General features: G+C 60.0%; 1 protein-coding gene across 1 annotated transcript in view; it reads right to left on the bottom strand.

Annotated features, from left to right (window-relative positions):
- The window catches only part of SLIT3 (slit guidance ligand 3), a 513,545-nt gene that overhangs the window by 44,305 nt on the left and 456,444 nt on the right, over positions 1 to 12,796 (bottom strand). The window contains exons 15-20 of the mRNA XM_037127916.2: positions 11,532 to 11,682; positions 10,278 to 10,352; positions 4,791 to 4,934; positions 3,982 to 4,125; positions 2,666 to 2,829; positions 1,560 to 1,692 (exon numbers count right to left, since the gene is read on the bottom strand). Of these exons, the coding sequence (XP_036983811.2) occupies positions 1,560 to 1,692; positions 2,666 to 2,829; positions 3,982 to 4,125; positions 4,791 to 4,934; positions 10,278 to 10,352; positions 11,532 to 11,682 (811 nt within the window). The remainder of the gene's footprint in view (positions 1 to 1,559; positions 1,693 to 2,665; positions 2,830 to 3,981; positions 4,126 to 4,790; positions 4,935 to 10,277; positions 10,353 to 11,531; positions 11,683 to 12,796) is intronic.

Here is a 12,796-nt window from a genome sequence, read left to right as displayed (position 1 = left end):
GTGCGTGTGGTCAGCAGACCCCGCACGGGGGGAACTGCTTCCCAACGCGCACAGAGCACTGGGTCTTCATCCGACAGCGTGAGGGATTCACTGACCCTGGTCCGGGCTGCCCTGCAACTAGCCTTTCCGAGACTAGCGCTGTGTGGTGCTGCTTGGTATCAGAGAAGGATATTTACAGTTATTTCAAAAGGCTCATGAAATTCTCCTCCCCGCCTCATTCCTGCCGCCCTGCTCCTTCTGGCTGTGACAGAGGCCATGGCCTGCTGTGCTCTTTCTCCTTCTCAGGGTGTTAAACTTGATTTTGTTTAGGAAGCTGGTAGCTCTGCTCCAGAGAACTAGTGACCCCTGAATTTGGACTTAGCCCACGTCCCCGAACCTCCTGGCCACAGTTTCTGGGCCGGCCGGCTCTCTTGTCCTCTGGGATCGATTTTCCTGGCCTCTGACCCCACTTCTCCCCACCAGGAGAAGGTGGGGGCACAGAGGCGGGGCTGCTCTCCTTGGCTTCGAAAGCCAAGGCTGGTCCAGGGAAGGGCCACGATTTGCACAGCAGGACACTGGGCCTCCTCCCAGAGCTCTGAAGTTTGCTTCATAATCACAGCCCATTATCTGTGGTATTTCAGTCACTGCCTCGTGAGCTGTGGGGAAAAGTGTCCGCGGGCCTGTTTCTATGACATTCTGTCCTCGTTGACCCGTGTCACTCGGCACTCAGTCAGCCCGCGGCAGAGGCGTGTCCCTGGGTCGTTCTCTGCAGACCGTGCCCTCACCCCCCACCACAGCCAAGCCCAGGAAGGTCGCAGGGCTCACTGCCAACAGACACCTCCAGGCGCATGGCCTCGGTCCAGGCCCGGGGCCTGGTGGGCTTCTTAGTGAAGACCAAGGCCTTTGTTCCTTCCCTTGGGCTGGTGGCCCTGGCGACCGTCTGTCTCCCTGAGGGACAGGGGATGCCAGGAGCCGCAACTCTCACCCAGGAACCTCTGCTCTCTGAGACAATGGCGCACTCCAGTCCCACCCCGGGCAACGGGAGAGCTGGCAGAGAGACTCCCCAAGGGAGGCCTCTGGGCCCCTTTCTGTGGCTGGGTCCGAGGGCACAGGCTAAGCTGCGGGGGAGGGGGAGGCGGCTCTGGGTGTCCAGCGTCCCTCTGCCCTCCTCGTTCCCTGCTCCTCCCTTCCCGACCTCCTCCCAGCCTCACCTCCCCGAGCAGCCCCCTCTGCCCTTCACACTGAAGTCACAGCAAGTGCCCGCTGAGCCACTGTGCCCGCCGGACAGTGTTTTCCCGAGTTTCCTCTGCTGCGTCTGGCGTCAGACTGACAGACTGGTGGGGAAGCGAGAGGGCGGCGGGCAGACAATGAGACACTGGCCCTGCCTCGTGTCGCTTGCCAGGCAGAGGCTCGGGGCGGGAGGACGCTTCCTGTCCCGTGTGCGAGCTGCTGCCCCCCGCCCTGGTGGAGGCTCTGCCGCCATCTTGCTGGGACCCAATCACCAAGGGCTCCCCCGGGCAGCCTTGCGTGGGACGCAGGGGTGTGGGTGGGGCGTCGCAGGGCGCCCCGCGGGTACTCACAGCTCCGTCACGTCCTTGGGGATGCCTCTGGGGAGGGCGCGCAGGCCCCGGTTGCTGCACCGCACCACCGTCTCCACGCAGGTGCACTGCTCGGGGCAGCGCGGGCCCAGGTGACAGCTGCTCTCGTCGTTGCCTGTGGAGTCAGAGGGTGGACGCGGCAGGTTACGGACCCCCACGGTGGGGACAGCGGGTGCGGCTGCTGCCGGGACCCAGCTGCCTCCAGGAAAGGGGCGCCTCCGCTGAGAGTTACAGCGGGGAGCCTGCTGGTCCCACTCGTGGTTGGAGGAGGAGGGACATGGGCCCGGGTGGGGAACATGGACCTGACTTCTGCCACAGTGAAGAGAAAACGAAGACCTAAAAACGAGAGTGGCCCGAGTACTGGACGGGACATGAACCGGACTGACGGAAGCCGTGCCTGGGGTCTGAGGCAGAGCCCTGTCCACTCTCTCCCTCCTCGTCCCTGTCTTCCCTCTTCCCACGACACCGTTCCCCTGGCTGGCGACTCTGTCCCCAGCCTCCACTAACTTTTAACCCCAGTGCACTGATACGCCAGTTATTCTGTCTCTAGATAACCTCAAGTCCACTGAGCAAAAACCACATGGCTTGAAGTCACACAAACAAGTGTGCCCTCCGCACTCCTGACCGTGTACGCCCCGCCCGGCGGCGGGAGGCTTCCAGGGGCGCATCTCGAAGCCTGTTTCCAGTGGGCGTGTGCTCCCAGCCTCGTCCTGACACTGCGGGACGCTGAGGCCTGGGGCGCCCAGGCACAGTGGAGCAGGCTGTGCACGGCACCGAGGCGCCGCGTCAGCTCGTGGGGCCCGGTCTCACTGTGGACGCGGGAGATGAGGGTATTTGGCTCAACGGTGTTCTCACAGATGGCTGTAAGTCCGTCACAAAATCTGCACACCGTGACGAACTTCTGACTGAGGGAGGTAAAATGTCTCTAGAAAGAGGCGCGGAGGGGCCATGCGTGCGGCCGGACGGCCGAGTGGAATCCGGTGCAGGGGTGCTGACCCTCGGTCATTGCCTGCCGCACCCTCCCCACCTCTCTCGGATCCCAGGTACTGCCCCCCACACCTGCCCCACCCCCGGCCCAGCTTCCTCGCCTTCGCAGGTGAAGTCCTGGACGGCCACGTCCTGGATGGGGATCTCCTTGAGGAAGAACGGCTTCTGGCACCGGGGGTTCCCGCTGACAATGCGCCTCTTCCTCAGCCACTTGCCGAGCCAGGCCAGGTGGCAGTTGCAGTTGAAGGGGTTGGACAGGAGGTTTCTGGGAGGAGAGAAGGGCGTCTCTGGGTGGTCACGCTTGCACTGTGGGCACTGGCCCCGGTCCCGTGCAGCAACCCCGGGGCGCAGGTCTCCAGGCAGGTCTGCTCCAGGCCCCGGGGAGGAGGAAGGAGGTCTGGGAAAGGGGACGCAGCCTCTGCATGTGCCATTCCAGACCTCGGCCGATGGACGTGACCGTGGTCCCCTCCCTGGTCTGCTGAGCCCCTGCCAGCTGTGGGAGCTGCTGCCAGCTCCTCAGCGGGTTCCCTCCTACTTAGAGCGTTTGCATGGGGGGCCCTCCTGTGGGGGGTGGACCCCTCAGGCCTCAGCACGCACGCCCCCTCAGAAAGAAGCTTCTCCCGAGCCCCTCCTCTGAAGGGAACCGGAACGCTCTGCCCTGTCTTCCCCCCACTCGCCTGTGTTCCCTCCACAGCTCCCATCAGAGAGGTGGGAACGATCGCCCAGTGGTGCCCCCAAGGCTATCTGTCCATTTTGGGGTCTGCCGGCACCTGTGACCTCAGCACAGGTACTCTGTCCATGTCCGTTGGATGCAAAAAAGGGCCAAAGGGCCCTCGAGAGGCTGGGGTAACCCAAGGCAGTTAAGAGCTTGGGGGGTCAGACATTCCTGATTCCTGGGTTTGAACCCTGGCTCTGACCCTCAGTAGCTGTGCAAAGGTGGGCACGTTCCTATGTTGAAGCCACTCCCCTTAATGCTCTGTGACTCCACACGGCAAGGGCCTTTCTGGAGGGCCACTGGGGACAGGAAGAGAGGGAGAATCCACCAGCAACTAGCTCAACAGAGCCCCACGGAAACACTGTGAGCACGAGCTCTTCCCAATGGAGGAAATGCACTTCCCAGTTTCCTGAACAACCCGGCTTCAGAACACAGGTCCACTGCTTGCTGACCAAGCCACGCTGGGTTTTCACATCCCTGCCGCCCCGGTCCATGGGGGCTCTCTACGCCGTGAGCTCCAGGAGGTACCACGCCTGTGTGTCCTCGGCACCTGGGCGGTGCCTGGCACGTGAAGGGAGCCTGATAAATGTTTATTAAGTGGACAGAGAGATGACCTTGGCCAAAGACAGCAGGGAGCAGGGAGGGGGTGGCGTGTGGGGCAGGAGCCCCGCGTGGGTGTGCCCCGGACCCAGGAGGGCTTACATGGTGGACAGGGAGACGAGTGTGGTGAAGGCTCCGGGGGTGACGGTGGCGATGCGGTTGTCGTACAGGGACAGCAGTCTCACGGAGCCCAGGCCAGCGAAGGTGTCGTTGCTCACACAGCTGATCAGGTTGCTCCTCAGCATCCTGCGGGGGAGGGGTGGGGCCGAGAGAGCACAGGTGCTATCCTTTCCCGCCCAGGGCAGGGCCGTGGCGCGTGCGCGTGCATGTGCGTGTGAAGCGTGTGCTGATTCCAAGCCTGTCCAGTTGCACTGCTGAGGTCTGTGCGGTGAGAGCAGGGCCTGGGTTCCCAGAGGGGCCACCTGTAAGTGTGCATGTATGCGCTCGTCTGTGCGTGCTTTATTTATAGTGAGAGCGGGGTCACACGTGTGTACCTACATGTGCATGTTGTGTGGGGCTAGTGTGTGTGTATATTTCTGGAAGGAGACGGGACATCAGCTTCATGTGCGTGTCTGCATATGTATGCCTTCACCTGCATGTCATGTGTGTCACTTTACGTGCATGTGTACATGCCAGTGCTCTGGGGTAAAGGTGTGTTTGTGTGCTTCTATCAGCATGTTTCTGGCATGAATCCATGTGTCTCAGTAGCAGAGTGTGAGTGCGCGTGTGTGTTGCTCAGCATGCTGCGCTCTCTCCCATCCAGGGCTGGGAAATGTGTAATGCCTCTCCCGCAGCAGGAGGAAGGGATTCAGCAGGCAAGGCCCGCCTGCCGCCCACCCGCCTTCACGGTCCCTCTGATTCCCGGCCCTCCCTCCTCCCTTCAGGCCTAGACCCAGGCCCTGGGCACTTACAAGGTCTTGAGGCCGCTGAGGCCACGGAACATGCGCCCGTGCACCGTCTCCAGCTGGTTCCCTGTCAGCATCAGCTCCTGCACGCCCGCTGCTCCGTCAAAGGCACCCTCTCTCACCTCCTTGATCTTATTGTTGCTCAGGTTTCTGGAAAGAGCGGGCAGGTGGGTCAGGACAGACGCAGGGAGGGAATCACTGGCCTGGGGGTGAGGACTGGGCGGTGGGGAGCTCTGTCGTGGGTTCCTGGACGTTTGTCTTCAGCACCTGTGCCTTGGGTGAGGTGGCAGGGACCCCAGCCTGCACAGGTGGGGGGCTACCTTTGTGGAAACATACCAGTGGGGTCTGAAGTCTTTTCGGCCTCAACCTCTTTTCCACGCCCCGGGGACGGACAGATTGAAAACAGTGATCCTCAAACCTCCTTCCTTCAACAAATCCTCTTGCTCGCAGTGATTCTTAAGAGAAGGGTGGGAGAAAAATACACACCACGCTCCCCCACGAGGGCTGGGCACCTGCAGGACTGGCAGCTTTCTCCCTCGCTGAGACCCGAGATATGAACGCACACTTTCTATGGCGTTACTGTGCACCAACGGAGGGGTTCGGCCATCCGAATCACATCCGATCCCCAAAGAAGGCCTACCAGATGGGTCTTGTTTTTATCACAGTCTCATTTCACGGATAAGGGGACTGAGGCTCAGAGAGTTTAAGTAACTTGCCCGCGGTGACACAGCTGATGGACCTGGGCTGCGAAGCCAGGCTTTCGGGCCCACGGGGAGGCCTCCAGGGAGCTGCCTCCTGGCCGAGTGATACTCCTTTGGTCACGTGGACATTAACTTCCATGCAGCACTGCTTTGCAGAGTTTGGGGTTTGGGGTACTCTGTTTTCTTAAAGTGGGCTCGGTCTGGAGACTGGGAGCAGGCCTTTCCCTCCCATGCCCTCCTGCAGGGGGGCCGGGGGCTGAGAGGGGCCTCTCCGGGCTACTGAGTTCAGTCCTGAGAGGCATGGCAGGCAGGAGGGGTGGGGAGGAAGCTGAAGGCCCACAGTGTCCTGGAAGTTTGGCTTCTCTGGGCGCCCTCCTGGCGGGCGCTCCTGGCTGAGCACCTGCCCCGTGGCGGGACTGGGTACCTCGGGGCTGCGTGCAGGCCGCCTGCCGTCTTTCTAAGGGCTGGGCCTGCAGGGTGCCGCACCTGTGCGCAGGTGTGGAGGAAAGAGACTACATCTCTGCTCCCTCTGTCCTTCTCCTTGTCACCAACCTGCTCCCCTCCCCCCCCCTTCCATCCTCCCAGGAAATGGGAGCAAACTTCTCAGAACCCCTCCCCCAAGGTCAGAGAGAGGCGGGGATCTCCTTAAACTCAGCCGCTTTTCTCATCAGTCCTGCACCTCCTGACCCAGGATGGCCCGGGAATGAAGGCAATGCTCTGGGGAGACCGCTGTGAGCCCCCGATTAGACATCAGAGGCTCTCCCAGCGGCTAGCCCTCATTCGAATGCTGGGGAACGCAGGTTTGGTTCCAGGGAGTTAGGCTTCTTGGGGAATTCGAGTCCTGGGGTCCGGGCAACGCAGAGGAGTCATTCCTACTTCCTGACACCGGTTTCTTTAAATGAGCACAATTAACATCACTTTTCCTTGGGCTGGGACAGTGGGGGACAGCAGAAGGAGAGTACAAAAGCGGGATAGACTTTTCCAGAAGACACCAGAGGACTGTTCAAAGTGCAGGTGACATGGGCTGGGCCTCAGGGGGACAGCAGCTTGGGGCAAGCCCTCGGGACATGAAATGAGTGTGTCGGGCCCTCTGCAGACACCACCTGAAGGATCCTGCTCAATACTCTGTGTCTCAGGAGAATTGAGAATTGAGGGTCTTACTCCCGAGAGGGCCCAGGAATTCCCACCCAGGAAAGTCTCTCTTCCGGGCCCTGTGGTTCCGTTTAAAGCCCCATCCCAGGTGGCCACGCAGCGGGGAGAGGGCTAAGGGAGTTTTGCTGGAAATCGAGGGGGTGCTGGGATGGGGCAGAGGCACCCTGGCTCGCTGCCAGGCCGGGGCGGGCCTGTCCAGCTCTCGTGGGCCTCTCCCCCCTCCCCAATGAGGTGGGAATTCTATCTGAAGATGGGGCTACAAGCCCCAGTGTCCACGGGGTCCAGGCAGGTGACTTATTGCTGGAAGCAAGCCCAGTGGGGACACAATCAGGAAGGCACCTGCCCAGCTAAAGGGGTGGCTGCTTCTCAGTGTGACTCGGTTGGAGCCGTTGGGGAACGTGGGTTCAATTTTCCCAGATATTCTGATTTCCCTAAAGATGCCGGAGGTCCAGACTTTTTGGCGGTGGGAACTCTGGATTTTTAAAGGGGGGCAACGAGTTCTTATTAAAAACACAACCACAACTACCACATCCACCCACCAGCACGTGGCGACAGGGCTGCCCTTTTCCAGCCCCTGGTGGACACTCTCCGTCAGAGAGAAAGACCAGGAGTCACCAGAACCTCCCTCGGAATATGCCGTCATTGGGAAAGTGGCCTTGAGCTCCCACAGTGCTGACGACCCCCGTGGGTACTCGTTCCTGCTTCACGCGCATCCCTGAGTCCAGGTGATCTCAGGAGGACCTCCTTATTGCAACGGGACAGGTAAGGGCACACAGAGGTTCCGAGGGCACGGCAGAGGTTCACCCCCAGCTCTGGGAGTGAGCTCACCCCCTGCCCACGTGGCTGGCAGGGTGGAGTCAGGATGCGACCTTAGGGCCCCGGCCCCACCGTCCTGGAGGACGCTCAGCAGACTTGGGCACAGGCACAGGTGGCTTCATCCACAGATGGCAGAAACCCAGCTGACCTGGCACCTCTGCAGGGTGCAGGGGCGGTGACGGGTCCCAGCCCAGGGGATCTTCCCGTCACCAGAACAGTTGCTACCAAGTGATTTTGCCTAAGTGGCTGCAGCTGGCTGTTGGGACCAGCTTTGCCCCTCCGGGTCAGTCGGTGGGCTGGCTGGCATCGCTTCTGTGGGTTTCAGCACACGCGCGTATGCACACGCTTCACGCCTCTGCCTGGTGCGTGTGCCCCCCAGCTAACCCGGCCTGTCCCCACGCCTGGCTCCCGAGCTGCCCACTGATTTCTGACCTCGGACAAGTCACCTTCTGTTTCAGCTTCCTCGTGTGCAAATGAAGTATTTTCACATTTTTCTTTTTTTTTTTTTTTTTGTTTTTAATCCTCACCTGAGGACTTTTAAAAAGTTGCCTTTAGAAAGAAAGGAAGGGAAAGAGAGAGAGAGAGAGAGAGAGAGAGAGAGAGAGAGAGAGAGAGAGGAATATCGACGTGAGAGAAAAACATGGGTCTGTTGCCTTCTCGTATGTGTCCCGACCTGGGATGGAACCTGTGACCTTTCGGTCCAGGGGACAGTGCTCCAATCACCTGAGCCACACTGGCCAGGGCTAAATTTTTTTGATGAGTGTTACATTAATATCAGTGCTGTGGGTGACTCGGATTTCTGCCTCTCTCTCCACGTCTGTGAAAGCTTCGTGGTACCGATTTTGAGACTACAAGTGAATTTGAGCGAGTAGGAAAATTAGCAAATACGGGACCCACAAATAATGAGGCTGGACTGTGTTTCCTTGGTTCCGGGGGCTGATCCAACCTCCAAGGCTGGGACATGTAGGTGTGGGGTAGGGGCAGGGAGGGGGGCCCAGGAGAAGGAATTAGAAGGCAAGGAGCTGAGTGACTGGTGCTTCTTCTCGGGACCTGGGAAAGAGCGGCAGGGCAATGACCCCCTAGCCTCACACTGCAACTGCAGGGGAGCGGAGGCCGAATGCCAGCTCCGACGTTTACTGGCTGTGAGCTCTTAGGGGAGTCGTGGAACCTCCCGGAGCCCCACAGCTTCCCCATCAGCACAAAGGGGACCGTGAAGCCACCCGAAGGCAGGTGAGTGAGAACTGAGACGAGGCACAGGAGACAAGGAGCAGAGCGCCGGGCCCGGCACTAGGCTCGACCAGCTCAGCAGCGGCATCGCTCTTTTCTCAATGACTTGGCCCCGACTCCAGGCAGGGACAAGGGTCCGACGATACGCAGACCTAGAGGGTGGGCCCTGGCCGGATCGCAGGCCTCCTAGGCTGAAGCCCAGGATGTGAGGCAGCCAGAACTCCCGCTCCAATGTGCTTAACTGAGGCCGAGGCCTAGAACCCACGTATCACGTACAGTGGCCTGAAATAACCTGAGCGTCCACTGACGGAGACTGGGCACAGAAGCGGCGGTGCAGGCGGGCAATGGCATACGACTCAGCTGTGAAAAAGAACGAACTCTCACCGCTGGCAACAGCGTGGATGGGCCTGGTGAGTACTGTGCTAATGAGATCAGTGAGTGAGAGAGACAAACGCCACAGGATTTCCCTTACGTGTGGCCTCCTAAGAACAGAACAAAGGAACAAACAAAACAGAAACAGACTCACAGATGCAGAGGACACACGGATGGGCTGCGGGAAGGATTAAGAAGTACGAATTGGCAGTTTCAGAGTCGTTACTGACAGACCCAGGCAGGCCCAGGAGGAAAGGGAAATGGCCAGGCGGAAAAACCATACCGTGGGAAACTGCAGCCTGGGAAAACTCGCACCTGGGAAGCTGCCTGCCGCCCCCACCCAGGACAAACAGACGCCCGGCTGAGACTGGGGTCCGGGGTCGGCCGGTCTGGCGTAACAGGATGCAGCTCCAACTTGAGCCGGACAAGGTGTATCAAGAACAACAGTCAGCAGGAACGGCACCCAGCAGCTGGCTCTAGCCAATCAGACTCTGACGCTCCAAGCAGTTACCCTTCGCGGGGTTTTGCACCCTGCCCTAAGAACCAGCGAGTGCGTCTTAACCTCCCTTGGTTGGCTCCACTTTTCCTTCTTATTCCCTGCTAATAAACCATCCTCCTTGGCTGGCCGCGTCCTTCTGGTTTCTTAAGCGACTCCGACCTCAGGGTTACGGGGTGTAAAGTACAGCACAGGGGACACAGTGAATGATGCTGCAATAGCTAGGTTCGGTGTCATGGGGATGCTAGACTTATCGGGGAGCACTCAGTGACTTACGGAAATGTCTGACTGCTATGCTGTACCCCTGAAACTAGTATGATACTGACTGTACACTGTCATTGGGGAAAAAAGCGGCAGAACCCCCCAAACCCTTAAAACGTCACCTTGAAAACATGACTAAGTCCCATGCACCCTAGATGCTCATGTTCCGCTGCTGGTCCTTCCCTGAGTCCCTCCCACCTGCCCTTGGGACAGACTCCGGTTGTGGGCTGGGGGACTGATCGGGTGAGCAGAGGGGACATGGCATGAGGGCCAGGGATGGCGTGGGACACACATGCGCCACACAATACGTGACCATTTAAAGGCAGAGGAGTTCTGTATTGATCTATGTCTACGCGGACCTGCCTTAGTGTCCTGCCTCCCGGTCCATGCCCAGGGCAGCAGCAGGGGGCGGCTGGGAGAGGCCGCAGTGCAGGCTGGGGGGTCCGCCGACTGCCCCAGCTGACTTACATTTTCCGCAGGTTGGGCAACTTCTTGAAGATGCCGGTGGCCTCTAGAACAGATATCTCATTGTCGTTCAGTCGCCTGCACGGGAAGCAAGCAGATGAGACGGCAGCCTAGATGAGGGTGGGGTGCCCCCGCCCCCACCTTCTGTTGCCCCCCAGCACCACCCGGGACCCCCTGGCTTCAGCTGAGTTGCCGCCAGGACCTCACGCTCAGCCAAGATCACCAAGGTCGCAGAGAATTCAGTGTCGGCCCCTTCAGCCCACGGGTGAGGGTGGGGTGAGGGAAGCGGGGGGGGGGGCAGGCACGTGAGGAGCAGGAGAGAGAGAGGAGACCGGGCTCTTCCTCCCTGAGGAAGGCCCTCTGACCCAGGCGTGTTGGGCTTTTTCGAACCTTGGCACCCGAACAATCGCCACGACCTGCCTTCAGTGTGCAGGGCGCCAGAGACGACCTGAGCCGCCCAGGGAGGCTTCCCCTTGTTCTCCCAATGCTCCAGGCCCCTCAGCTCCTTCCTGGCCTCCTCCCTCTGCTGGGGCTGCTCAGGGACCCCATGCCCAGCCCTCACATGACCTCGGGGCCTGTCCCACCTGCCTGAGATTTGTGAAGGCAAAGAGAACAATGCGGGTCATAACAAAGACCACCTTCACTCAGCCAGGCCGCACCCTGTGCCGGAAGGGAATTCCGTGCTCGCCTCCTCTTACTTAGTCTTCTCCGCCACCCTTGGAGGTTGGACCACTGCCTCCATGTTTCAACAAAGATTCGGATGCTCCGATCTGAGAGGCAACCGGCCCTGGGGCAGGAAGACTGGACAGCCCCCTGTGCTGTGTCCTCACACCCACCGTGCTGTACCTACTTAGCCCCTCCTTTTCGGATAAAGCAACACACGCCTTTATCAGCATCGTTGGAGGCTCAGATGTAGCTAATCCTCCTAGCGGCTTTCTTGCTTTATGACAATGACTTACTGTCCATCTTTTTGGTTCTATCGAGAGCTTCCTAAGGGCAGACGGTCTGCTTTGTTCACTGTGAAAGTTGATGGACTGAGCACACTGCCTGGCTCACAGCAGGTATTCAGACAGCTTTGCAGAAGGGACGAACTGTCTTCCCGTGTGAGCAAGCTGTGGCCAGTGCATACCTGGGAGTCTGCTCGAGGGGACAGGCAAGGAGGCCCTGGTGGCTGAGTCAGGAGACTCTGCCAGGGCTGACTCCAGGTGACTGGGCGTGCGGGGACGTGTTTGGAGGTCCCGCCCATGCAGCACTTACAGGTCGGTGGCATATTCAGGCAGGCGGCTTGGGATGCGGGCCAGCTTCTGGTTGGAGCAGTCCACAATGGTGCCCTCGCAGCGACACCTCTCCGGGCACACGAGGTCCATGAAGCACTCGCTGCTCAACCTGCTGCGGTAGTCCTCTGAGCCTGGGCGGGGCCAAAGAGGGACGGCAGCGTCACCGCGGTTCCCAGCACCAGTCCGGGTGGTGGGCAGTGGGGCTGGGGGCCCAGGGACAGACACAGGTGGCCCGCGTCGTTTGGCCACCTTGCCGGTGCTCTCCCCACCTCCCGGCTGTCCATCTGGTCTTTGTCATTCGCCACTCTCCGTCCCCTCTGGACGGTCTCCTCGCACAAATGCTCCAAGGCACACGTGCGAGGAACATGGCCCACAGTGTAGGGGTGCTGCTCAGTCCGTGATGCCCACCCCCACGGCCCCGCTCACTGCTCATGACAACCCAAGGGGAGAGGTTTGGATGGGGCCGCACCGGGGGCCACACACTCTGGTGTCCTCGGGGCCCAGGCAGGTAATGGAACAATAAAGGGGGCCGGCGCGGCCACCAGGGCCGCTGATGCCTGTCTTCCATGTTGGAAGACCACGTGGAGGGTGGGGCGCTGGGGGAAGGAAGCCACCACACCATGATGCTTGGGCATTTGGCTCCAGGTTGCCCAATAATCCCTTAAGAAGGTGGTGGTAAAGAATTCAAATTAATACACAGTGAGCACACACACAGCTCTTGTGAGGGTCAGATTGGCCCCCGTCTGCTGAACTAAAGGCCAGTTCCAACGAGCCAGTATTTGAAAGTAAGGTTTATTTTTTTCAAAATTTGATTTTCCTCGAGGTCGCGCAGTAATGGTAATGGGACCAACAGCTGGGTACTGCTGTCCCAGGTGCCTGGGGAGCAGCGTTAGTGACCAGCAACGGTGCCCTGGCCGCAGGCCAAGCTCCAGGAGACCACAGCTCACACCCGAGCGCTGCTCCCCCTGTCGGACACCAGCGAGCGCATGGGACGCGGCCTCCTTCACTATTTCGCCACCCACGTTTCATGAACACAGCGCTGGTCACAGAATGGGAGCGCAGTCTGTGCTGCTCACGGCCCGGCAGACGCCACCAGCACACCAGGTGCCTTGTGCGTCTCTCTCTGAAGTGTCTCAGAGAAGTGAGCACCGTTGGTTTGCGCAGCGGGCCGAGGTGAGCCGTGGTGCTCCTGGCGCACTAGGAGCAACCGGGGGCCCGGGTTTGTCCCTGATTCGCTTCAGCCCC

Source organism: Artibeus jamaicensis, unplaced genomic scaffold, assembly GCF_021234435.1.
Source record: "Artibeus jamaicensis isolate MK-2021 breed Jamaican fruit bat unplaced genomic scaffold, CSHL_Jam_final scaffold_3151, whole genome shotgun sequence".
NCBI classification, from domain to species: Eukaryota; Metazoa; Chordata; class Mammalia; order Chiroptera; family Phyllostomidae; genus Artibeus; species Artibeus jamaicensis.
The sequence above is the reverse complement of the archived record's forward strand: the minus strand, read 5'-3'. Positions and strand labels throughout refer to the sequence as shown.